At 43.4% G+C, this 26,741-nt stretch overlaps 1 protein-coding gene across 1 annotated transcript; it reads left to right on the top strand.

Moving 5' to 3' along the window:
* Kpnb1 (karyopherin subunit beta 1) lies at positions 1-26,484 on the top strand. Its single transcript, XM_055619799.1, has 22 exons — positions 1-128; positions 225-283; positions 2,237-2,419; positions 6,153-6,353; positions 7,271-7,423; positions 8,943-9,002; positions 9,507-9,596; positions 10,244-10,354; positions 11,678-11,779; positions 13,508-13,732; positions 15,054-15,245; positions 16,568-16,698; positions 17,632-17,779; positions 18,006-18,077; positions 19,428-19,572; positions 21,094-21,176; positions 21,748-21,855; positions 22,362-22,505; positions 22,628-22,733; positions 23,459-23,573; positions 24,232-24,393; positions 25,125-26,484. Coding segments are annotated over exons 1-22 (2,631 nt in total). The 5' UTR covers positions 1-88; the 3' UTR covers positions 25,126-26,484.
* The last annotated feature ends 257 nt before the right edge of the window (positions 26,485-26,741 follow it).

The raw sequence follows: 26,741 nt of genomic DNA, 5'->3' as shown, positions 1-26,741 counted from the left end.
CACCCGACCCCCAACCCCCATCCCCAGTGGGAGCCGCCGCCCGAGAGGCCGGGCCGTCGTCTTGGGAGGAGCCGCCGTCACCTCCGCCATGGAGCTGATCACCATCCTCGAGAAGACCGTCTCTCCGGGTAGGACTCGGGGCCGGGGGTCGGGCTGAGGGGCCGGGGTGGGGGAGGGGGCGGCCCCCCTGACCCCGCCGCCTCTCCCCTCCTTCCCCCCGGCAGATCGGCTGGAGCTGGAGGCAGCGCAGAAGTTCCTGGAGCGTGCGGCCGTGGAGAACCTGGTGCGTGCCGCCCCGCCGCGCCCCAGCCCGCCGCGGCCCCGTCCCCTGCGTGCGGCCCTTCCCGCCCTCCCGGAGGCCCAGGCCTCGGGAACCCACCCCGCCCCAGCTCGTCCCCCTTCCCCCCCGCCCGGTCCAACCTAACCCCGCCATCGGGAAGCCGGTGGGTGTGTCCCGCCCCGGGCCCCGCGCCTGGCCAATGGCGGGCCTCACCGGGGGGACCGCCGGCCAATCGCTGCACGTCCTGAGGGCGGCGGTGCGGCGGAGGGAGAAAGAGGGAGGGAAGGGAAGTTAGGTTGCATGGCGCTGCGTGTTCAGCAAGGGTGGGGGTTGGGGACCGGGCCTAGGGGCCATGTGGAAGCTCTGCGCCCTGCTGCCTGCCTTCTGCCGGCCGGGGCCGGCTTCTCCTTCCTGTCCCACGGCTCTAGGGGCTGTCTGCAACTACTTTTCGGAGCCTCACCGTCTCCGAACTCCCTTGCTCTGTGCTCATGGCCACGCCTGCCCCCCGACCACCTCTGGACCCGTTGCCCCTGTTTTTTCCTTTTTGTGCCCTACTGTACCTATCCTGGGCTAAGTGCACAAATGTTCTGTTTGGACTTGGTGTTATCAGAGACCTCATCCTTAGGATCCGAGGCTGGGGCTCATTGCTGAGATTGAGCATGTTCCCTGAAGAAATCACAGAGGGGTAACCCCGTTTTTTCATATTTTCGGATATAAGTACATTAACAAAAAAAAAAAGACTGACCTTTGTATAGGAAAGTGGGGGATGACTGAGGCAGCCTGGTGCCAGAGTGTTTCTCCTCGCCTTTTAGGGGGGATGGGGAACAGAGGCAAAGGTGGATGTAATTAAAGTCCTCTTGAAGGTAGTAAGAAAAAAACTGTAACCAAATGTAGTTTTTGTGACAGCTTGGCAAAGTAGTAACATCTCTAAAGTGACAAACCCGTTTACACAAATCAGCTTTTTTTTGGTACAGAGGTAAGCCACAACTTTTCAAGCATTTCCTTGTTCCGTTCATGGTATATTTTTGTTTATGCTTTTGCTAATTTGCAAGAAGCCGGGTATCTTGCTCCTAACACTCTTCAGTGGCACATATTAAAACTTTGGGAATTGTTTCCTATGTTTGCTAATAGTAAGAAGATGTGTCTACTTGCAGCTTCTTTTAACTTTCCTGTTTCCGCAGATTACTTCCCCCCTACTCCAGAGACAGTTTGGAAGAGGAGGGAATGTGTTAAAAATTTTAGACAGAGTGGCTTTTCAGCCTGTTTTACAAAACATGGATATTTGAAGGATTCACTGTTGAGTTGACATGCTGCTATTAAAAAGGAGATGATTTTTCTTGAGACAACTTGTCATTTTAAATTTTTATGTTTTTCCATTTCTGGATACTAGTTACAAGTTTTACTTTTGCTGAACATTGAGAAATAAAATGCAGAAGATTTTATACTTCCATCTCTTTTATATATATATATATATATATCTGTTAGAAAAGACCAGTTCTCTGGGATCATATGGCTGCCCTGACTTATTTTTGACCTAATTTTTTTTTTTTAAGTATATAAAATTTTTCTCCCTTTTCATTTACAAATTTGTAGTACTGGACATTCTTGTAGGTGCTTGGGGAAGCGTGTACTTAGGGTAACCCTCCTCCAGCTTGTTAAATGGGCTTTAATTCTTCGGAACTAATTTGAAGATTTGGGCACAAAGGATGATCTTGGTAGGAAGACACCATCCCTTCATATAGTAAGTAATTACTCCATTGTTTAGTCTGGCCTTAAATTTTTGAACCCAGGTAAACCTCATGAGTGTTGCATCTAGGCAAGTACTTTTCAAGTAGATATTTCCTTCTTTCCTGAGAGATTTTGATTTGATCTAAATTTTGTATGTCTCTCAGTAGCTTATAAGCAAGTGAAAATTGATGAACTAACTACTCATTTACAAAAATATCATCTCTCCAGCCCACGTTTCTTGTGGAACTGTCCAGAGTGCTGGCAAATCCAGGAAACAGTCAGGTTGCCAGAGTTGCAGCCGGTCTACAGATCAAGAACTCTTTGACATCGAAAGATCCCGATATCAAGGCCCAGCACCAGCAGAGGTGGCTCGCCATCGATGCTAACGCTCGGCGGGAGGTCAAGAACTATGTAAGTGACTGTCATCTTGATGGCATCTGGCCTAAGGAATGTCTCCCGGGTCCTCGTTTTTTCTATGACTTACAGCTTGACAGTGAGAGGTTTCTGAGACTGACCTAAACCTTACCTGAAGGTAAAAATTTAGTTTGGTTAAAGTCTCAGTGTGGCAGTAGGTGTCTGGTGATGGGTTGGGTTTTGCTGTCTAGAGCGACCTGCAGCAGTTTGGGAAACTTTCGTCGGGTCTCTTGGTAAATTTAGAGATTTTAGAGGTTTAGAGGTCTCTTGGTAGATTTAGAGATTTAGAGGTTTTGTGCTGTATATTACAGCCACCTAAGAAATTTCAACGATAACTGTTTCCTTATGTGGGAGTTTAGCTTAGTGATAGAGGCTTCTAGCATCTGTAGTGCCTCAGTTTCTCCTTAACACCATATAAGAGAAAGTATATTTGGAGTCTCTAGATTGAAGCTAGGGAATTTATTTTCCACACAGCCTCATGTAGCCCAGGCCAGCATCAAATTTCTGGTCTTCTGTCTTCACTTCTCAGGTACTGGGATGGTAGGCATGTGCCGCCACGCTGTACTGTGTGTGATAAGGTGTTAGGTAGCCTGGCCCAGCCTTGAATTTGCAATAAAGTAAAAATACAGAACCTTTCTACGTTTACCCTGATTGCCGGGGTCAGGTCCCACCATGCCTGGATTTCCAGAGGTGTCCTAAAGTATTTTTTATTTTATTTATGTGTGTCAGTGTATGTTTGGGTACCTTTGGAAGCCAGAAGAGGATATTGGGTCCCCTGGAGCTGGAGTTACATTCCATTGTGAGCCGTCAGACAAAGGGTGCTGGGACTTGAACTCTCAGGTCCTTCGGGAGAGCCGGAAGTGTTCACTAACTGCTGAGCTGTCTCTCCAGCACAGTCAGCCTCAGGGGGCCAGTTTCCTGTTCTTTGGTTTTTACATGATGCTGTGTAAAGACAAAGGGATAATGAAGTGATTTTGAATCTTTCAAGGGTCAAGAGTTCGCAGAAGGGGGACCTAAGGTGTGTACCACCATGCCTGGTCCTACTAATGTTTCTTTTATGTACTTAATTATGAAAAACTTTCTTGAGATCTCAACATTGTGAGAGAAATAATGAAATTTTAAGGAAAATAGAATGTTCTTTATTTTTTGTTTGTTTGTGTTTATTTTGGAGACAGGGTTTCTCTTGTAGTCCTAGTTGTCCTGGACTTGCTTTGTAGACCAGGCTGGGCTCACAAAGATCTGCCTGCTTCTGCCTCACCAGTGCTGGGACTAAAGGCGTGCACCACCAAGCTCAGCTTCTTTGCTGTTTTTGTATTATGGCATTTTTGTGAGGTTTTTTATTGAATTAGAAAGCCCAGGATTCAAAAGTGCAGGTTTCTGTTTTTTGTTTTTAATTAGTATTTAGTGGCCTTTGTTGCATGGATAAGGGCCAAAGGAAGCTGGGCAACTTAAACGGCTTTGTAGTCATAACTTATTCTGGGTATGTGAGGGGGAAATGGGAGGACTTTCTGTGTTTGCACTCTGGGCACCATAATTGCTGGATTTAGATGCCAGCTCTCGGCAGGTATGTCCTTTGAAGCAGGTGCTTCCCAAGCCATGTGTGTGACCCTCCTTCCGTCTCCAGTCATGTTCTCACAGTGCCTGTTCCTTGACAGGCAAGTTAGAAAAACAGCTTACTTTGGATCTTCCCTTGGAGTCTGTAAAGCTGTTTCTATCCAAATTGTTTCTGCTTGGAAATGACTTTTTTCTTTGTGTTTTTTTTTTTCCTCTCCTTCTCGTTTATTTATTTTATTCATTTTACTTCCTTGTAGCGCCTCCCCTCTGACATTTTTCTTTAGTGTTGTTTTTAGACAGGGTTTCACTATATTACTCTAGCCACCCTCAGGTGCACTATCTAGACCAGGTTGGCCTCAAACCTCCAAAGATCCATCTGTTTCTGTTTCTCTAGTACTGGGATTAAAGGTGTGCACTACTCTGTCTAGCTATTAAATTATTTTTAGTTATACATGTGTGTGGCTGTGTGTGCTGTAGGGCAGGTGCCTATGGAGGATGAAGGTGTTGGATTCACCCTGGAGCTGGAGTTACAGCTTCTGGTGAGCTGCTCAGTGTGGGAGTCAAGCTTGAGTTCTCTGCAAATGATGCATGTGCTTTTAATGGCTGAGCCATCTTTCCAACCTTGTGTAATTGCATTTTAATCCCTTCCTCTTCTTAGCTGTTAGGCATAAATAAAATATAATTTATCACAGAAAAACAAAATTTTTTTTTAATCTTTGGAGCTGGGGGGTCATACACTGTGTTCCCAGCCTGGCTTCTACCACACGCATGACAGTCTTTACCTCTTACCTTTCCTTCTCTGATGCTGGGTGTCTGCACCCTGGGCTACGACCTTAGTCAGATTGGGCATCTCCCATTCAGCTCCTGAGGTTTTAGAGAGTTTACCTTGTTTTGCTTTTGTGGTTTTAAATCTCCCCCCTCCCCCGCCCCCACCCCGAGAGCCCTGACTGTCCTGGAACTCACTCTGTTGCCTAGGCTGGCCTCAAACTCATGGATCTTCCTGCCTCTGCCTCCCAGAGTGCTGAAATGACAGGCGTGCACCACCACACCCAGCTTCCTTTGTGATTTTGAGACAGAATCTCACTGTGTAACCCAGGCTGGCCTTGGACTCACTATGTTTTTCCTGCCTCAGCCTTCTGAGTGCTAAGATAACAGGCATGAGCCAGATGTCCAACACTTAGTGTCTTTGACAGGCAGTTTTTGACATCCCTTTCAGCTTTACTTTTCCTAGAAAGCAAAGCTTCCATTTAAAATCAGAATTATTTGTTGCTGGATGGAGGCTGGTAAAGATCACACACCATATATGAGAAAGAGTTCGTACTAGCTAATAGCTGCACTGCAGGGCAGTGAGTGTCCTGACCTAGTCAGCAGAGCTGTCCTGAATATCTGGCAGCTTTTCTTTGTCCTGTGTTCATGCCAGGAACAGTTAACTGTTTGCCTTTGAGTGGCCTGATGATTCTTAGTGAGTTCATGGTCTGAATTAGCTGATCGTGGTAATGGTTAACCCTGGGCAAACTGGCTTCTGTCCTTTATCCGAGTCTGTGCCATCACGCTGTAGAACTGCTGTGTGGCTACTTTCCAAGGAGATGTGCTTAGTGGCAGATCCCCATTTGGCATCACCGATTACTTCTTGGTGATTGCTAAGACCAGTGTTTTGGTTCCTAGGCAGACAAAACTAATCCTGTGAGTGCAAGTTATATAATGGTTGAATCTTAGAATTTGGTACTGGATTATCAGTGACCAGAAAGGAGGTTTGTTTGTGCTTGGTAGGAAAATCATTTCCTTGAGTCAGAGTAGATTAGTACTGGGAATTATGTTCCGCTGGGCGCTCCACAGCTACTCATTCCACAGCTCCACCTTCCTGTCCACAGACTGAGCGTGTTCTTTTTACCACAAAGAACCCAGAAGATGGATTTTGCTCTCATCTCTTGCCTTGCTTTTCAGTGCTACTTCTCCCTTTGAGTTTCTGACAAGTGCTGAAGTGTGATGAGTTGGGAAGAAGTCCTTTTAGCTTTGGGGAGGGATGGTTTTGCTGAAAGGTTCTAGAAGCTGGTATAATACTAGAGTGTTCTGTCTGTGGGGTGAGGCAATCAGACATGATGCACTGTGTGGCGGTGGGTATAATATGCTTACGGGATGTTACAACTGTATGTCACTCCTCCCTCTTCCCCCCCAGGTTTTGCAGACTTTGGGCACAGAAACCTACCGGCCTAGTTCAGCTTCACAGTGTGTGGCTGGCATTGCTTGTGCAGAGATCCCGGTGAACCAGTGGCCAGAACTCATTCCTCAGCTGGTAGCCAATGTCACAAACCCCAACAGCACAGAGCATATGAAAGAGTCCACATTGGAAGCTATTGGTTACATTTGCCAAGATATAGTAAGTACTTGCTTACTGTTTCTAATTTCTGTACTTTGGTTCTTTGAGCTATCACATGAGTGGTACTGATTCTTTGTCAGAAGATGGAAACACCAAGCTGCTATGGTGCTATAAAGATAGGACTACTCGGCTGGAGAGGTAATTCAGCAGTTAAGAGCATGGGCAGCTGTTCCAGAGGTCCTGAGTTCAATTCCCAGCACCCACATGGTGCCACACAACCACCTGTAATGGAATCTGAGACCCTCTTCTGTCTTACGTACAAATAGAGCACTCATACTTATATACTCACGTACGTACGTACATACATATATACATACATCTATCTGAATAAAAACATAAGTATGCTTACTTTGGACCTGTATTTTCAAATTGCTAATGCTCTGAAATGAGGAACTTGGAGGTCACAGACTCAGAATGGGGCTGAGTTGGAGTATAGCTAAGTTAGAGTGCCTCTCAACTGCTGGCTCAGTTCTTGGGTACCAGGAGTGTTGTGTTGCCTTTTTCTTTGTTGGGTTTGTTCAGCCACTGGGACCACACAAATCTTCGATGCAGCCCTCCTTGGACTGTTGCTGAGGTGTAGTCCATAACATTTGACCTGAGCTTAAACCTCCTTGGTTGTTATACTCAGGTCCTTGGCTGTTGTTGTAAGGCTTCATTTTGTTTGGCACAGGTGGGAAAGCCCAGCACACTACTGCCTCTCTGTGTATGCAGAATGGGGAGAAAAAGCAGAGATGGGGCAGTAATGAGTCTGATTTGTTTGGGGTCAGTTTTGTGCTGTTCCGGGGGTATTTTACTAGTGCTTTGCAGAACTGTCCCAAATGGAAATATATGAGAAAAGGTCAAAATCATGGACTCCTTTAAGTGGGTTTTATAACTTTAAAAGACTGTTGATCAGTATATTTCTCTGCTTGTTTTAGGACCCGGAGCAGCTACAGGATAAATCCAATGAGATCCTGACTGCCATAATACAGGGGATGAGGAAGGAAGAGCCTAGTAACAATGTGAAGCTGGCTGCTACCAATGCACTCCTGAACTCGCTGGAGTTCACCAAGGCAAACTTTGACAAAGAGGTTCGTTTTTCTGACGCATGATAACCTGTTTATAGGATGAAGAATGTATGACTTAAAACATTGGCTTTATTCTTTAAATTAGAAAGCTTTCATCTCCAGTCTAGTTGAGGTTTCTTGTGAGGTACCTCCATGAAGTATATGTTGATGAAATAGATTCGCCATGGTGACCATTTTTCAGTGTATGTCAGTTATTCAGTCTGCTACAGAGGCATTCTGTAGTGTTTCATCTGGCAAAACTGACTTCATACCTAGTGGCTAACTCCATTTCTCCAGGCTCCAGCTGCCAGCACTCACAATTCTACTTTCAGTTCCTGTGAACTTGATTATTCTAGGTACCTCATATAAATAAAAAAATGGAGTCAGACTTTATTTGAGCTTTTAAAGCTTTGAGTTCATTGTGAATGTGCGTGGCATGTGGGGTGTGGCACACAGTGTAGCAGTCAGAGGGCAGGCAACTTTAGAATTCGTTTTCCCTTTCCTCCTCCCTGTGGGTTTTAGGGGTTGAACCCTAGTCATCAGGCTTGCCATTAAGTGCCGTTATGCACTGAGCCATCTTACCATCTTACTTGACTTTCTGTATTAGGTTTGTTGGTGGTAGGGCCTGCTTTTTGTTTTATTTTTTACTTAGTATAGTATCTTTAAGACTTACCCATTCAAGGCTATTTTCTTTTCAAAGCTAGGTAATAATAATAATTCATATGTCTGTACTATATTTTGTATGTCAAACCACTTGTTTTGGGCTGCTTTCACCTGTTGGATAGTTTATTGTAATTTCTCTTGGTTTATTGTTTTATTTGAGATGGGGGTCTCACGAGTAGGCCTGTTTGGCCTGCAACTCAAGAGAGTCACCTGTCTCCTTAGTGCTTGATGTGCCACTGTCCCCAGCTTCAGAGCAAACTAATTTTAGTTGGTTCAGAAATCGAAGTTTCCTTTTAGATCACAAATTATTTAGGAAAGCTAACTGCAGTTCACTAGTTCTCCCTTTACCATGTTTGATGTGAATTTGTCAATTCACAGAAAACAAATTTTGTCTCTGAAATCAAATGTTGTGGATATTAAGACTTTGATTTTGAGTGACAGGGTCTTGCTCTGTAGCCCTGTGTTCACAATAGAACATGCTAGCCTCAAACTCAGAGATGACCCTGTCTTTGCCTCCAAGCATGTACCACCACTATGCCCTGCCAATCTTAAAATGTACATATAAGGAAAGTAGTTTTCCTACATTTTGGTTATTGGCTTTTTTTCTTTTCGCTAGCTGTTTAAACCTTGTGGCCTATGCCTTCTTGTCTCCTCTGATACCTTGTTTTGGTAAGGTCACCTTGGGTATTAAGAGATAAAAAGACCTCCTTAGAGGGGTCATAGTGAGGACACCACAGGCAAACTGCTTATAGCCCTGCTACCTTAGGGGAGGGTGCTAGACTGTTACAGGACTTGACAGGGTGACAGGTTTTCTCTGTAGCGTCTTAAAACCTTCCTACATGCAGTTAATGCATTCCTAATGCTCTTTACCTCTCTGCAGTCAGAACGGCACTTTATCATGCAAGTAGTCTGTGAAGCCACACAGTGTCCAGATACAAGGGTAAGTTAGTTGCTGTATGAAAATTATCTCTCCCTGCCTTCCTAGGAAAAGCTGACCCAGTTGGAAATTTAGGAAGTCAATGAATTGAACAAGGTTTGATTAATCTTATTAGTGAAAGTTTCTACAGCGTATGTGGAGACTACTACTTTCTTAAAGGCTTAAGAAGTTTTGCTCTCTTTTGCTGATTTAGTGCCATGAGTTGTTGCTGTGATTCTCTTCATTGTAGACATTGAAATGGTATTGCTATTGCTGTGACCTACACTTGACCCTGGAAGTTGGTGAAAGGACCATGTCGGTCTAGCCAGCCTCTCGTGGGTTTAACCCATCTGTGGGCTTTCCAGGCATTGGAACATGGTGGGGGCCAGACTGCAAACATAAGAGATACTGAAAATGGGGCGGACAGATTGATTTGGGTCAGATGACATTACTCAGGTACCTGTAGGCAGTAAATCTACCCCACAGACTTCTTATTCACATGGTAACCCTTTAACTTGTTCTTCAAAGGTACGAGTGGCTGCTTTACAGAATCTAGTGAAGATAATGTCATTGTATTACCAGTACATGGAGACATATATGGGTCCTGCCCTTTTTGCAGTAAGTATTTATGTAATTTGAACCTGTAGCTGGTGACAGGGTTCATTATTTTTAATTGCTGTTTTGTAATTATGTGGTTTTTGAAAACTTAATTTTATGAAGTCAAGAAAATTACTTGAGTATGGACAGTGTGAGACATTGTTTCACACTGTAGTTACAGTTGTTCTGGATTTCACTGTGTAGTCCAGGTGGCCTCAAACTCAGAAGTCCTGTTAAAGGCTGGCATTACCGGTGTGAGCCCTACCATGAATGGTAAATTTAAGCTTATGTGCCAAGAAGATATGTGCTATATTTGGTTGTTAAAAGATACCTGTGTGTGTGTTTCTTTTTCTTTCCTGAGACAGGGTCTTTTTATGTAAGCCTGGCTACAGTAGATCTTGCTCTGTAGATCAGGTTGGCCTAGAACTCAGCGGTCGCAAATCTACTCTTTTCTGCCTCCTGAATACGGAGTGCTGGGATTAATTTAATTAAAATAATTATGTTAAAGGCATGCATCCAGCTATAAAAGATATTTTAACTAATATTTTGCAAGTCGTTTGTTTCTTATATCTGGTTAAACTTACCATAAATTTTATTTTTTTCATCTTGACCTTTTGGTTAAAAGGTTGTCTGACTTGAGTTTGTGTCTTTTTTTTTTTTCCTTTAAGATCACAATTGAAGCGATGAAAAGTGACATTGATGAGGTAGCTCTTCAAGGGATAGAATTTTGGTCCAATGTCTGTGATGAAGAAATGGATTTGGCCATTGAGGCTTCAGAGGTGAGCCTGGGGTGAGCCTCTCTGAGAAGAACCGCTTTTTTGCCAAGACTTTACACATTTCCTTTGTGGTTCTCGTCTTCTGGGATCGCTTCTGTTCTGACCAGGCGGCTATCCTAGGGATATAATGTTTTTTCTGCTAGCCAGATCCCCACCGCTCATGGTTTTGCCAGTTGCAGGTAGTCATACCGATAATTCTGCTGTGAACACAAGGGGGCAGCAGGTTGTAAGCTTACAGAAGTGGCAGCTGATGCGGAATTTTTCCCTTTTGAAATCTTAATACAAGCCCAAGATGTAATTGACAACTAACTACCTCTGAAGAGTCAGATATGGGAAAGGATATCTTTGACTTAAACCTCAAGGCTGAAGCTTTCTTCCAGCAGTGCCAGTGTGTCCCAATACAGCCTCCCCCACACCTTGTCTTTATGTAACGTGTGTGCATTTTTTTGAGCCAGAAGAACACTGTATGTCAGGTTTGTTGTTTTTTTAATACACATTCCTGTGTGTGTAGAGACCAGAGAGCCTCAGGTACTATCTACCTTTCTTTTTGAGAAAAGGACTTGGAGCTTGCTGATAATGCTAGAAGCCAGTGAGACCAGGAACCCATCTGTGTCTGCACTGTATTTACTGCTAGGCTTATGTTATAAACCTGCAAACCACATCTGGTTGTTTTTGGTTTATTTTGTGTTTGAAATAGGGTCTCATCATTACAGCTCTAGTTGCCCTGGAACCTGGAACTCAAGATAACCCTGCCTCTGCCTCCCGAGTGCTGTAATTAAAGACATGCACCACAGTCTGCCAACACACAATTGTTACTGGTTTGTTGTTGTTTGTTTTTCTTGTGAGTTCTGGAGGTGGAATTCTAATCCTAAGTCAAGCATGTTACTGATCTAAGTTATCTTTCTAGTCCTAGATGTCAGGGGTTCTTTTGGTTTTTGGTTTTCATGTATCAAAGAACAACCCTGAATTGCTGATTATCTTTCCTCATCTCCCCAGTGCTGGTATTATAGGCATTCCTCCACCATGCCTGGTTTGTGCAGTGTTGGGGATTAAAGCAAGGGCTTTGCACATGCTGGATAAGCACTCTAGCTGCTGAGCTTCAGCCCCAGTGCAAGACTTGAATTCTAAAGGTTGACTTGGTCCTTGAATATACATGTATATAATGTATAGATTTGCATAATCTAAATCTCACTTAAGTTGATAAAAGTGTAAGCAGCATCTCCAAGCATCACAGCAGACATTACCATTAGCCTTCTGTGCCTGTTAGAGCTCTCACTGTGGGCCTGTCCCATTTATAACAACTATTTACTTTGTGTTTCTCCTCAGGCAGCAGAACAAGGACGGCCTCCCGAGCACACCAGCAAATTTTATGCCAAGGGAGCACTACAGTATCTGGTGCCCATCCTCACACAGACGCTAACTAAACAGGTAAGCCTCATGACTGGTTCCATCTGCAACAGTTTCCATGGAGGGCATTGGCAGCCATCTGATGTTGTGTTGTAGATGACTCGGGAGTACTTGAAATGAAACACTGAGTTGTATGTGAGGAGGGCTAGCCTGAGTGGCTTAGAAGCCTTGGTTGTGAACAGACCTCACACTGCTCTGGTTTTTCAGAGTGCTACAGCACACTACTAGGGCATGTATTGTGTATAAGTTGTAAGAAAGACATTGTCGGCAGTGGTACGGCTCAATAGTAGTAGGGAGCTTGCCTGACGTGTGTGTGTCTGTGTGTGTCTGTGTGTCTGTCCGTCTTACTTTCTTTTTTGGTTTTTTCAAGACAGGGTTTCTCTGTGTACCTGGCTGTCCTAAATTCACTTTGTAGACCAAGTTGACCTCCAACTCACACTGATCCGCCTGCCTCTACCTCCTGAGTGCTGGTATTAAAGGTGTGCACCACCATGCCTGGCTTGGGGATAAAGTTGGACACAAGTCATTCACACCTTAATAAAGGACTTTAATCCATGAACTAGGGACTGGGAATTTTAGTTCAGTTGATAGAGTGCTGCCCACCATGTATTAGGTCTGGATTAGGTCTTCACCACATAAAACCAGGTGTTGCTCTGTTGTGTCTTTGATCCCAACACTCAGGAGGAGGAGCCAGGAGGATCAAAAATTCAAGGACATCCTTGGCTATATAGTGAATTTGAAGCTTCATGAGATCCTCTGTAAAACCAACACTTGAACGAAATCCACAGTCTTTAACATCAGTTATAGTCGAGGGATAAGTGTGCTCTGTTCTTGGCAAGGACCCACTGTGACTCCAGCTCCAAGAAGACAGACCTAATGCTTCTGGCCTTCACGTACAAGTGCATTTACATGTACACACGCACATACTTATATATCTTTGTTTTGTTTGTTTTTTTGAGATAGAATTTCTCTGTGTAGTCTTGGCTGTCCTGGAACTTGCTCTGTAGACTAGACTGGCCTCTAACTCTATCCTGCAATTAAAGGTGTGCACCAGCCAGGCGTGGGGTTGCACCTATAGTCCCTCAAGGCAAACCTCTTGAGTGGCCAGCCTGGTCTACACAGAGAAACCCTGTCTTAAAAAAAAAAATGAACTGTGTGTGTGAACCACAAGTTTCTGTTTAAAAACAATAAATTTTAAAGGTTTGTTACATATCAAAATCAAAGGTGTCAGGAAGATCTAAGGGACTTGTGTAGCCATGGCTGTCCTGGTACTCCACCCTGAGTTGAAGTCTGGCCTTTAACTCAGATCCGCCTGCCTACCTCTGCTTCCCGAGTGGAGGCACAATGTGTCAATTTTCCCACTGTTCTTTGTGCTCTGTATTTCTTGGTATAGTGTATGTGAAATATTGCTAAGGATCTGGCAGTGTCCTGAGGGAATACTGCTTGGGACTCTGAGCACTAGAAATACTTTGTAGGAATATAAGTGTTTTCAGGGATGTACATGTTTCTCTCCACATAGCAGTCTCAGGTGTAAGTTAGGGATATGTTTGATTTGACAACTTTAATGTTTTTTTTAAGTGTGTGTGTCTCCTCTGTGTGTCTGTGTACCGCTTGTGTGTCTTTTACTCTTGGGATGTTATGTTTTATCTTATTCCCTGAACATTAAGCTCTAATGATGCTTGGGAATAGATAGCCTTTTGAGTAAATTCATGGAACAAAAACTTACCCAGTGCTGCATTGCTTCACCAGGATGAAAACGATGACGACGATGACTGGAACCCTTGCAAAGCAGCTGGGGTGTGCCTCATGCTTCTGTCCACCTGCTGTGAGGATGACATTGTGCCGCATGTCCTTCCCTTTATTAAAGAGCACATCAAGAACCCTGACTGGCGGTACCGGGATGCAGCAGTGATGGCTTTTGGCAGTATCTTGGAAGGACCAGAGCCTAATCAGCTCAAACCATTAGTGATACAGGTAAAACCCGAGGAGTATTAGAGTTGAAGTAGGGTGAAAGTGCATGCGTGTGTGTTTATGTGTATGTGTATGTAACTGACAAAGGTTATTTTCGCACAATTGAATGTTAGCTAGCAGAGACCTAAAACCCATAACCTACATTCTCATGGTGACAGGCAGGTCAGTAGTCTAAGGCTGTAACTGGATAGTGCTGAGACCATTCTGTGCTATGTGGTACCTTTCAGTAGAGTTACTCATTGTTAAGGGTAAAATATATTTAACTTTTTAAAATTAAGCCATGACTCAGAAACTTGAAAAAATAAAGAAAAGGCCAAGAAAAAAGTCAGCTTTAATATATTCTTAACCAAGAATGCTCTTAACTCAACACATCTTTGCTTTCTGTGCTGTTTGGACAACAGGATGGAATTCTTACTGTGAAGTCTTACAGCTTGCTTTTTTTTTTTTTTTTTTTTAATGCCACATTGTAAGTATTTTCCTCTTAATTTTTGAAGTAGGCAGTCTCAACCTATATCTCAGGGTGGCCTTGAACTGGTGGCTCCTGCCTCAGCCTGTGAGTGCTGTAGTTATATATAAGTTATAAGTATAAGCTGCCATACCCAGCTGGCTCCAGACTCCAGGCCTCGTCTCCATGCTCCATTGAGCCTTTCAAGTGAATGAGATTACAGTTTCCAGTACTATCCATTTACCTTGTGGTTTTTGTTCTTGAGTGTTTTTGTTGTTGTTTTTAGGGTCTTGGTATGTCTGGCTGGCCTCAAATTAGTTATCTACCTGAGACTGGTCTTGAACTCCAGATCTCCCTGTCTCCATTTCCCAAGTGTTGGGTATATAGGCTCACCCACATTTCCCATAAGCTTTTGTGATAGTATTTGGACAGTGTTGACATTTATATAATGAAATATGCTTACTTTGCTGGTGTCAGTGGTAGAATTCATCATAGTTTAACTTTGCATAAAGAAATGAGTCTTAATCCAGATATGGTGGTGCATGCCTTTAATCCCAGCAGAGGCAGGCAGATCAATGTGAGTTCAAATAGAATCTGTATTGGGATTTGGTGGAGGATTAAGAATTTTTATACTTTCTTTTGTCTGCTGGTCATATATTTTAAGTTAAAATCCTTCCATTATTATATGGGGGCAGGGGTTGTTAATTTTAGATGGGATGGTGTCTTTGTAGCCAAGGATGGTCTTGAATGTAGACCCTCCTGTCTTCATCTTCCAAATACTGAAATTATAGGCATAGGCCACAATGCCCATGAATATTTCTTTTGAATAGTAGTCTGCGTTAATTAATTTGAATTTGTTTTGCCTTATTGCATTTTCAGGCTATGCCCACTCTAATAGAACTAATGAAAGACCCCAGTGTAGTTGTTCGAGACACAACAGCATGGACTGTGGGCAGGATCTGCGAGCTGCTCCCTGAAGCTGCCATCAATGATGTGTACTTGGCACCCCTGCTGCAGTGTCTGATTGAGGGCCTCAGTGCTGAACCCAGAGTGGCTTCAAATGTGTGCTGGGTAAGAGATTTTCTTCCTGGTGAAGACAGGAGCTTGTCCTGAGCCATTGGGAAGAGAGGAGGTGTGGGAGAGAAAGGTACCTACCTCATTGGAAGACTTGCTCTGAATTCCGTCTCTGTTTTCAGTTAAAATGTGGGGGAGTGTCAGCTGCAGAAGCCAGTGGGAACTGTTGGCTTACCTTGGTGGGTCCCAGAGCACTTACAGCAGTCATGCAGCAGAGAGACTGTCTAGATTAGACAAGTTTTGGTTAAAATGGAGTTTCTTACTGTAACAAATTGGGGCAAAGAGATGAAAGCAAAAGGAGGGAGGCAGTGTTTGTGCTGGGTTTCTGTGGGCTCTTTAGTTTTACTGTGGGCCTAGTGTGGGAAAGGAGTGAGGTTAAAATCCTGTTTGTTTGTTTGTTTGTTTAGGTGGGGCATGGCTGTCTTTTGAGATAGTGTTTCTCCCTGTAGACCATGCTGTCCTCAACTGAGGACACTACCCAATTAAAATCCTTTCTTAAGGGTGGAAAGAAGGGAAGTGATGTGACTTGGTGAAAGAATTCTTCTTAGGGAGTTGGACACATTACTAGGCAGTCTATAAAGACTTAGAATTTCTTTCGAAAATTGTTTTAGATTATTGTTTTTTCTGTGTCTGAGTGTTTTGTCTGTGCATTTATTTGTACCTGTGTGAGCCTGGTGCCTGCAGGGGTCAAAAAAGCATGAGATTCCCTGGAACTGGAATTAATGGATAGTGTAAACACCTCATTGGTGCTGGGAACTGCACCTGGATCCTTTGCAGGATAGCAAGTGCTCGCCTATACTTACATGCTCATTATCATTTTTTTAAAATTATGAGTGTGTGCTATGTGCACATGTATTACAAGTTTAGTTACACAGCTACTTCCATATAGAAGTTTAATAATCAAATACATGACGAGTTTAGTATATTCCGAGGCATGGAATTGAACGATTTTCCTGGCAGACAGCATTACGAGTTGTCACAGCATGTGTTGAGGTGCGTGGGTCCATGTGTACTTTATAGAGAGAGAGTATCAGGTTCCCTGAAGCTGGAGTTACAACCTCATATGGGTTCTGAGAAATGAACTTTTCTTGATGACCTTGATGGGAAAATATTAGGTAGCGCTTGTGTAGCCCTGGCTATCCTAGAACCAGCTCTGTAGACCAGGCTGGCCTCAAACTCAAAACTCTGCCTGCCTCTGCCTCCTGGGCGATGGGATTAAAGGTGTATGCGATCACGTCCTGGCTCTTAAAATTATCTAAGGGTAAGGATGAGGGAATCCTGTGGGGTTCTCTCTAAGGACTCATTTCTCTCCTTTCCAGGCTTTCTCCAGTCTGGCTGAAGCTGCTTATGAAGCCGCAGATATAGCTGAGGATCAAGAAGAGCCAGCCACCTATTGTTTGTCTTCTTCCTTTGAACTCATAGTTCAGAAGTTGCTGGAGACCACAGACAGGTAACTAACTGATAATCCTGAGAAGCCAGTGAAAGCACATCTGACTCCTGGTTAGAGGTTAAAACAGTGGGACATGACAGTGCAGAGCCCTCAGGAGAAATGAAAAGTATCCTATCTGTAGTAGATTAATACAGACTCCTTCTTCCTGAGATTACAGTTGCTTTTGCATCTGGAGAGACTGAGGCAGGAGGATCTCAAGTTCAAAGTCAACTGAGGCAATACAAGATACTCTTTCTCAAAAAACCTACACAAATTAAAAATCTGTTTTTACCAAGTAGTTATAACAGAGCTGTCCTGGAGTAGTGGCTCATTTGAGGCTTTTTAATTACCATACCAAGTCAATCACTGTCATTTGTGTGTTTTGTTTGGCTGTTGTAGCAACTTTAATTATCAGCATTTGGTCAGTTCTACCTCACGCCACTGTTTGCCCTTAAATTTTAGCCTGCTCTCCCCAGAACAACCTTCAAGTTTTTTGTTACTATTTGAGAGAGATTAGGCATGTATGCTGTGTTACAGATGTGAGTGGAGGCAGTCAGCTTTGGGGAGTTTATTCTATTCTGTCACCTTTAGGTCATCAGGCTTCAACAGCAACTACTTTTTACTCACTGAGCCTTCTGCTAGCTCCCACTATAAATACAGCCAAGTCTAAAGACCATGAGCATAGTGGTGACTCAACAGACTGGTTGATGTTCTGTTTTGGCTTTTTTGGTTGTTTTGTTTCTGTATTTTGAGACTAGGCTGGCCTTAAAGAGTTTAAAGGTGTACATCACCACATCCAGCTGCTGTCATATCATTTCTGGCTCCAGTTTTAAAGTACTAGAGGTTGAACTACATCCTCAACCTCGGATTTCGTTTTGTGGGGAAACATTGTGTGCTTTACTAAATCCCCTGCCTTTCTCAGTTGAGGCAATAAAGTATATGCTGTCCTTTCAGACCAGATGGACACCAGAACAACCTGAGAAGTTCTGCATATGAATCTCTAATGGAAATTGTAAAAAACAGTGCCAAGGATTGTTACCCTGCAGTGCAGAAAACCACCCTGGTCATTATGGAGCGACTGCAGCAAGTGCTTCAGATGGAGGTGAGTCGTGGAGCCTTCTGTCCTGGGCCAGGTGGCAGAGCTTCTGAATGACACAAGCATTTCAGCCTTGGACATGACCTAAGGTTCAGTTACTAGCACCCAAAACCAAAAAGCTCACATCTTACTGTCTGCTCTCTGGTCGTGCTGCGAAGGCTTAGCTGATGGTCCTGGAAATTGCGGCAAGTGGAATGTTTTCATTGGAACACTGTTTCTTCTTTTCCTTCAGTCCCATATCCAGAGCACATCCGATAGAATCCAATTTAATGACCTCCAGTCTCTACTCTGCGCAACTCTTCAGGTATGACAGTGCCGATGCTCTCTTCCTCGTTCTCTTTTTATGTGTATGGGTGTTTTTTGCCTGTATGTCTGTGTACCATGTGCCTGAAGTACCTAAGAAGGCCAGAAAACTTCATACTTGAGTTATAGTGACAGTGGTTGTAAGCTGTCATATGAGTGCTTGGAATCTAAGCCAGATCCTCTGGAAGAGCAGGCAATACTATTAACAACTGAGCGTTCTCTGGAATCCCTAACTTCCTCATTCACTATTGTGACAGATTCATGGGTGCACAGCTTTGAAGTAGTGATAGTTCTGACCAGGAGCTGCTCTCATCTGTGACTGAAGAGGAGTTTCTCACCTTTCTTCTGTGTTTATCATGAAAGTTCTAGTTTATCTTTTGTGGAGATGGAAATGCCTCAGAATAATGGTCCCTCCCAGCTGTTGGCAGCTTTTACCTTTGGTTTTTGTCCAGACCTAGCTGGGTCAGATATGGCTCATTTAGTTAGAAGTATGGCCCTAGGGGGAGGCTTTTGTACCTTAGGGCGAACACTGGCATATGCAGGGCCCTAGGCTCAATCCCTGCATAGACTAAAAGGCTTAATAGGTCTTTAAAAGGCCATCATCTTTTGAAACATTAACTGATGTGTCGTTTATTGTGCTTTTTATTCAGAACAGTCTTTTTCAAATAGTGACTGGGAAAACTGAAATAAAATGTCATCATCTGCTTATTCCTTTTCTATCAGAGAACAAAAGAATTCTGGGGCTTCTATGAAACATAATGTAGATACTGGATTTTAGTATTCAGTAGCACTTGGTTGTCTTCCTTGTGGACTCCCTTTCTTTCTTGTCAGATGTTGTATTTTAAGGCATTCTGGTAGAACTCTCTCAACAGACTAAACACTGGAATGATCCCGTGATGTTAAATGGAGCAAGCACAGAGAACAGTTTGAGGAGAGTCTATGGGAGTGTAACAAGTTGGGTTGGTCATTTTATCAGGACTTAGTCCTTCCTGACTATTGTCTCAAAACTTAAGGCTGTATAGGCTTTTTGTTTGTGTAAGAATGCCCAGGATGACATAATTTTTGTAAGTTAAAATAATGTGTTGCTCTAGCAGGACTTGAGGTGTAGAGGGTCCTAGTGGTTGTCAGACAGAGATGGTGCTTTGCTGCATAGGATTTATTTGTTTGTTTGTTTTAAAGTTATTTGATTTCAGATAATTTTGCTGTGTAAAAGTTCTTAAGAAAAATGATACTTGGCTTTTGCAAAAAAAAAAAAAAACAAAAACAAAAACCTACTTTTTTACAGAAAAGGCTAAATGTTCTAAGTTGAGGATTTGAAATTAACAGATCTGAATTCTTGTTCATTTCACAGAATGTTCTCCGGAAAGTGCAGCATCAAGATGCTTTGCAGATCTCTGATGTGGTCATGGCCTCCCTGTTAAGGATGTTCCAAAGCACAGCTGGATCTGGGGGAGTGCAAGAAGATGCCCTGATGGCAGTTAGCACACTGGTGGAAGGTCAGTAAGAACCGAAAGACAGGACTGTGTCTTAGAGTGTAGGAAAGAGGGTGACAGTAGACTGACAGTAAACTGTATCACTGCCCCCCTGCCAACCTCCTTAAGGTAATAGCCGGCACCTGTGTCAGATCGGCAGCCTCCTGGGGCAGTTAGTACCCATTAAAGGGTTTGACAGGTTCCTTCTTCCCTTGAACACCAACTAGGTTTATTAAGGTTTTGTTTTGCTTAGGGCAGAGGAAACAGAACGATTCTGGTTCCATGTCTGACCGACTACAAAATTGCTTTGGAGAATAATCTTCAGATTTATTTGTGTTAATGCTTTTCTTGTTTTGTTTTGTTTTTTTCAAGAAAGTGTTTCTCTGTGTGGCCTTGGCTTTCCTGGACTCACTTTGTAGAACAGGCTGGCCTCGAACTTACAGAGATCCACCTACTTCTGACTCCCTAAGTGCTGGGATTTTAGGTGTGCACCACTGATCCCAGCTTCAGGCTTTTTTTTAAGAGTATTTGAAACCTATTACAAGAGCATGTTGGAACTCTGGAATGCTTCATCAGGAAGCATCACTTCTCTTTAAGTATATTGCACAGCCATTATTTATGGACCACTGTTCTGAGGACCAGCTCTATTTCTGGAATAAAGAGCCACAACCAGGGGTAATGGTACATGCCTGTAGTCATACACTCTAGAGGCAGTCAAGAGAATCGGTAGTTTGATACCAGCATATGATATATAGTGAGTCTCCTCTGAGTCAAGGGGAAAAGAACAAAGGGATCCTATGGGTGTAGTTCAGGTGGGAACTTACAGGTAGTGGTGACAAGCTCAAGATTATCCTCTGCCATGCGAGGCTACATAGTAAATTCAAGGCCACAAAATGGGGGCCCCGCACCTATTTACATGCATGTAAACACTTAAAGCTGTTTAAATAGTTATTTAAATAATGAAGTAAATTAAAATGGAATGAAATGGAAACTACTAGAATTATGGGGATAGAGGTTGAATGAAGCCCACTCTAGACGCTGTGGTCTACAGCTCGTCTCTGCTTTTTCTCCCATCCTTTGAACTGAGGATTAAACCTAGGGCCTTGCCTGTGTTAGGAAAGTGCTCCATCATTGAACTACACCCCTACGTTTCTGCTGTTTCCCTGGCTATGGCTTGTTGAGTCCTTGCTGTGGTTGAGAAGACCTTGTTTTAAAGCTGGCTTCTGATGGAGGAGGGGACATGAAACAGGATTGCAGACTCTGTCAGTTAAGAATTATTCTTTCCCCAGGTCCATGCTGCTTTGTTAATTTAGCTACAGTGAAATCTCTGAGGAGCATTGGTATTTTCTCCAAGGCATATGAATTTGGCCTTTCCAGCAGTTACAAAACTTGGCTAACATGGGACAGTTTGAATGTCTTTATGATGGAATTAGTAGTCAACACATACTCTGCTTAACCTGTTGGGTAGTGAATATGTTTTGGGTTCTTAGACCCACATTGTGTCCTGTGTTGCTGTGATTAGCTAATAGTCTGTTTCATTAACAGTGTTGGGTGGGGAGTTCCTCAAGTACATGGAGGCCTTTAAACCATTCCTGGGCATTGGATTGAAAAATTATGCTGAGTACCAGGTAGGATATGCTCTTCAAAATAGTATCTTTGGTTTTTGTTTGTTTTCAAATTGCTGAGAATTAGACTTGGAGCCTGGAACCTGCTAATACTAGGGAAATGCTTGAACACTGACTGAACTCCCATCGCAGCCCTCAAAATCATATACTGTCATTAATGAAGAGTAGAGTACTGCAGACAAAATCAGGTTTCCGAAGCCAAGTGGTTTCCCCTTTTGCATTATTTGTAGCCTTAGCGCCTGCACTGGAGATAGTCTGTGAACGCAGGGCATCACATGTGCCGGATAGAGATCACAAGATGCCAGTACGGTCCTAATCAAAGTGCAGCTGCCAAGTTATGTGATCACTGCCCTTAAAGAGCAGCACTGCTTCCATGTACTGCCGCTGTCCCTTCCTGTGGTCCTCAGACAGCTCTAATTCTCTAGCTGAATCTGGTTAAAGCTCCACAGGAAAAGGATGTTTTCTTCTTTGGTTCTGGTTCACGTGGTGAGGGACCATTGACTAGGTAAAAACAATGCTATACCCTGCTGGAAGCCTCTTCTGTTCGGCAACTCGCGTCCTTGGTTCTTTGCAGGTGTGTTTGGCAGCTGTTGGCTTAGTTGGAGACTTGTGCCGAGCCCTGCAGTCTAACATCTTACCTTTCTGTGATGAGGTGATGCAGCTGCTCCTGGAGAACTTGGGGGTGAGCACTTCTCAGCCTGATTAACTAGTCTTTGAAGAAGTTACTGGTTGGAAAGAAATTTAAACCTCAAGGTCCAAGGTTCCTAGAACACTGTGGGCTTGTGAAGAATACAACTGTTTATTTTCATAGGCAGATCTAAAGTTGCAAAGTTAATTAAAGGAATGTGTGTTCTACTTGGAGGAAATGGTAAAGTGAATACATAAGTTCTCTTTCTAGCAGTTTTTTTTTTTTTTTTAAGATTTATTTATTATGTTATACAGTGTTCTGTCTGCATGTAGGCCAGCACGCTAGAAAAGGGCACCAAATCTCATTACAAATGGTTGTGAGCCATCATGTGGTTGCTAGGAATTGAACTTGGGACCTTTGGAAGAGCAGCCAGTGCTCTTAACCTCTGAGCCATCTCTCCAGCACCCAGCAGTTATTCTTAAGTGTTTTGAATTTCTTGGATCTTCAAACCAGACAAGATTTGGTGTTTATAAATTTTCTTTTTCTTTTTTCCTTGCTAGAATGAGAATGTTCACAGGTCTGTGAAGCCACAGATTCTGTCTGTGTTTGGTGATATTGCTCTTGCCATTGGTGGAGAGTTTAAAAAATACCTAGAGGTCGTATTGAATACTCTGCAGCAGGCCTCCCAAGCCCAGGTGGACAAGGTAAGCTTGGAACTGTCCTGATGGTTCTTCTAAGTACAGCTCTAATAAGAGTAGGACTGTTTATGGGTGTGCTTTTGTAAGCTGGCTAATGTGATGGAGGTTTTATTCTTTGTCTCTTCCAGTCAGACTTTGACATGGTGGATTACCTGAATGAGCTAAGAGAAAGCTGCTTGGAAGCTTACACGGGAATCGTCCAGGGATTGAAGGGAGATCAGGAAAACGTACACCGTTGAGTATATAGCCCATCTCCTGAAATCCTCTGACCAGGGTACAGGGGGTAGATGAGCTGCATCTTACCTTTGTAGCTCACTGGTGAACCAGCACCTGCTACATATAGGAAGGAAGAAAAGACCCGTGGTGCCCTAATGAAAAGTGGTTTGGGGGAGGCAGGATACAGACCCTGGTATTTCTGCACCTTCTACTTTCCTGTGCTTTTTTTCTTGGGGGGTGAGGTGTGATGCAGGAGGGTTAGACCCAGGGTTACATGGCATGGTAGAAAAAGCTCTACCACTGCGTCACACCTTTGTCTTTGTGTGGGATCTAATGAGGCCTTTGGGGAAAGTGCAGAGGTGGACTCTCTACTGAGTACAGCCAGCAGCCGGAGCAGAAGGTGCTGGGCAGCTCAGCCCACAGTGGAGGGTGTTCATTCTGTGCTCTACTTGTGGGATGCAACTCAGTGGTGTGTGGAGCATTTCCCCACCACTGAGTAGGGCCTGGATCTGTTCTACTTTCAATAGCACAGAAACATTCCATGTTCCACATGATTATAGAAGGGATATTTATCTCCTCTGGATTTGAAGGATACCCTTCTAGTGATTTTTGCTCTCGTGCTGTTTAGCTGGTTATCCAGCTGGAGCATTGCCATTGGGGTAGAATAACAGGGACATATTGAAAAGATGCTGATTCCTGTCCAGCATGGGACAGTTTAATCAGACCTCCTCTTTCCTTTATAGCGGATGTAATGCTGGTACAGCCCAGAGTAGAATTTATTTTGTCTTTTATTGATCACATTGCTGGAGACGAGGATCACACAGATGGAGTCGTAGCCTGTGCTGCTGGACTGATAGGGTAAGTTACTTCTTCCACAGAACAGACCTGTGTAGGAATATCTTAAGCTCAAACAGTATAGTCAGTCTACTTCCTTGACACAGTGCTGGAAATTAAAAACCGTGGCCTTACATTATAGCCCTCTCTCAGGAAGCTGCATCGCAGACTCTAGAACACTTAATTTCTTGCTGCTAACTGCAGAACATTGCTTTATTTATCTTGTGTGCATATGTGTGTGGAGATCAGAGGATAGCTTGAGGGATTCAGTTCTCTCCTCAACCATGTGGGTCCTGGGGATTTGATGGCAGACAGCTTTACCTAACACTGAGCCTACCTCACAGCCTCTTTTGAGACCCTATGGTAGAACATAGTTTCACAGCTCAAAGACCTCGTTATACTCTTTTACTTTGAGAAGGTCTTGCTATGTGGATGGTGTTGACATTGAACTCATAATCCTTGTCAGCTTCTTCCTTGGTTAGTGAGTGATACATTACAGGGTTTTCACACCCAATTAGCTATTAACTTTGGGCAAGTCCTTCATCTTCTGGAAGTCCCTTAAAATTTTTAAAAACTGAATGTATACTAAGAAACCCACAGTTGCCTCAGCCTTGTTTGGCAGCAGCAACCATGATACTAGTGTGGCCGGGTAGTTACTCTTGGGTATGTTTGTTTTGCACAGAGACTTGTGTACAGCATTTGGGAAGGATGTACTGAAATTAGTAGAAGCTAGGCCAATGATCCATGAACTATTAACTGAAGGACGGAGATCGAAGACTAACAAAGCAAAGACCCTTGCTACGTGGGCAACAAAGGAACTGAGGAAACTGAAGAACCAAGCTTGGTAAGATCTTGTCTTTTCTCCCTCAGCTCTCGTGAAGGTTCATTTTCTATAGGATTTCTGGTAATTGCTGCCTACTGGTATCTGTACTTTACTGTCCTTTCTTCTGAGCAGGTGACCTTAACCTTAGTCTTTTCTAAGCCAAGCATACAGGTCCTTGTGGTGAAGGACTACAGAACTCATTGACCAAAATACTGAAAATATTTTGGAACATAATAAATTTTTCCCATATTTTTTTCTGCTTCTGTTCCCTTCTTCCTGTCTTTTTGTTTGTGCTGGGAATCAAATCTTTCACAGGGGTTTGAGGTCTCTGTGTAGCGTGGCTAGCCTTGCTTTGTAAACCAGGCTAGCTTCAAACTCACAGAGATCCACCTGCCTGCTTCCCAGGTGGTTGGGTTAAAGGCATGTGCCACCATATATGGCCTTGAGTATACATTTATTTGCTTGGATTGCTGGGAACTGAACCCGAGTCTTCATGTTTGCAAGTAAGCATTTTTACTACTGAGCTACAAGAGATGCTTACTTGTATCTCTTGTAGCTCAGTAGTAAGTAGTAAGTAGTAAGGAGCAGGTAAGTGGCACAAAGGAATACAGGAAATTTAATTTCCAGTAGTTGAGAGTTGGCAAATCCTATTTGAGAGTTGGCAAATCCCATTCTAATTTAGGGGCACTTGGTTGTAGGAGTTGGGGGTGGATGTAAGCTCAGGATTGACCTCTTCATCCGTTTGTTTTTAGATCTGGTACCATTGGGATGATGACCTGAGACCCCCACTGGAAATCTCCAATCTTTTGAAAAAACCCGGAAGTGAGGAGTGTGCACGGATGCTGAATGTTTGGGAATGAGAGGATGAGTGAGTGAGGCTTAAACACACCACATTGAAAATCCTGCCACAGCCGACAACAGCAGCGCTGTTAGTGAGCTAAGTAAGCACTGACTTTGTAGAAAAACATAACATCAGCCATCTTGGAACAGAGAAACAATGGATTTACTTACTTATTAAAAACAAAAAACGCTGTCTCTTCCCGGGGAAGGCTAGAAGTAGCCTTCCTGTTTTGGCCGGTGCCGAATGGGATGACTGGTTTGGGAGAGGAGGACCTGGGTTTAGCTGTGGGGCTGTGTTGTGAAAGGCAGCCAGGTCCCTGCTACTGAGGAGAAAGATGGAGCCCGGGTCTTGAGCCCACCTTCACGGTACCATTGCATTTGGTACTGTCTATGTGCCGGTTAGAAGGCGCGTGGGGGATTTCAGTCTGCGAATGAGTGTGTGTGAGTGAGGCGGTACCCACATTCTCAACTTCAAGTCATTGCAGTTTCTTTTTCCCAGAAAACAAAGGGGTTGATGTTGCATTTCATAAACTAACTGATGTTCTGGCTACTGATGCAGCACAAGAGATGTGTTTAACAAAAAAAATGAGGAAAGACGCTCTTTAGGTTTGGTTTGGTTTCATTTTTAATTATTCTAGGGAAAACACTGACGAATGGTCAGAGCTCCTGTCCTGATCTTTTCATCAAGGCGCCTTTCCTGATGATATGGTTCCGCTGTGAATGTAGCTGTGGGGGGAGGGGGGAGAAAAAGAAAACTCTGGAGTTAGAGGATATAGAAAAATAAAAGTACAGTTGTTACAGACACAATGCAGACTTCAAAGACAGAAAAAGCCACAACTCAAACCAAAATTTTTAAATGCTTGAAAATTGGCATCACAAACAAGCTTTCTCCCGACTTATATTGTGGCAGTCTGAATGCCCCAGAAAACTGTGCCAAAGAGTTTAGAAAACAAATGTACAATAAAAGTAAATACGCACTCAAAACCGCAAACTTGAGGTAACTATTTTGAATTGCAAATGACAAAAATTTAATGTTGGACGATCTGATAAAATAACCGTTTGGAAACTGCTTGGCCTTCTGTTCTTTTCTCTGATTGACTGCAATGCGGTGTTGGTCTCTTGCTGCACTTCAAAACCAACTAACCAGTAAGACAGTGTGTGTGTATCCGTATACACACACACTAACTACAACTGTTGTGATAAGAATGGCACTAGGAAAAAGGTTCTATTTTTCCATTGAAGTTGAAGATTAATAAAATGGTGTCAAACATTCCCCTGCTCACACGCTTTAGTTTTTTTTTTAAAGTGTGATATGCTGTGATTACAATAAATCAGAATTATTTTCCCTTTTACAAGGGAACAAGCCACCATGAATTTTAGAGTCTTTCAGCAATAAGAAAGCATTTCAGTTAGCTGGCCCTCTTGGCTTGTTCAGACATTAGGAAATTTGCTGGCGTTTTGAATATGCTGCTTTAAAGAAATAGACGCCAAGGAAGTTTTCATTGCTTCCTGGTAGTTGAAAGATTTAA

Source organism: Psammomys obesus, unplaced genomic scaffold, assembly GCF_907164565.1.
Source record: "Psammomys obesus unplaced genomic scaffold, mPsaObe1.curated_primary_1811, whole genome shotgun sequence".
Taxonomy (NCBI): domain Eukaryota; kingdom Metazoa; phylum Chordata; class Mammalia; order Rodentia; family Muridae; genus Psammomys; species Psammomys obesus.
The sequence above is the reverse complement of the archived record's forward strand: the minus strand, read 5'-3'. Positions and strand labels throughout refer to the sequence as shown.

Bases quoted from the DNA above. Each gene is read 5' to 3' on its own strand.
- Kpnb1 (XM_055619799.1), top strand. From the start codon at position 89: ATGGAGCTGATCACCATCCTCGAGAAGACCGTCTCTCCGG. The intron at 11,780-13,507 runs GTAAGCCTCATG...TTGCTTCACCAG, and splicing joins CACAGACGCTAACTAAACAG to GATGAAAACGATGACGACGA. The intron at 18,078-19,427 runs GTATGACAGTGC...TTCATTTCACAG, and splicing joins TACTCTGCGCAACTCTTCAG to AATGTTCTCCGGAAAGTGCA.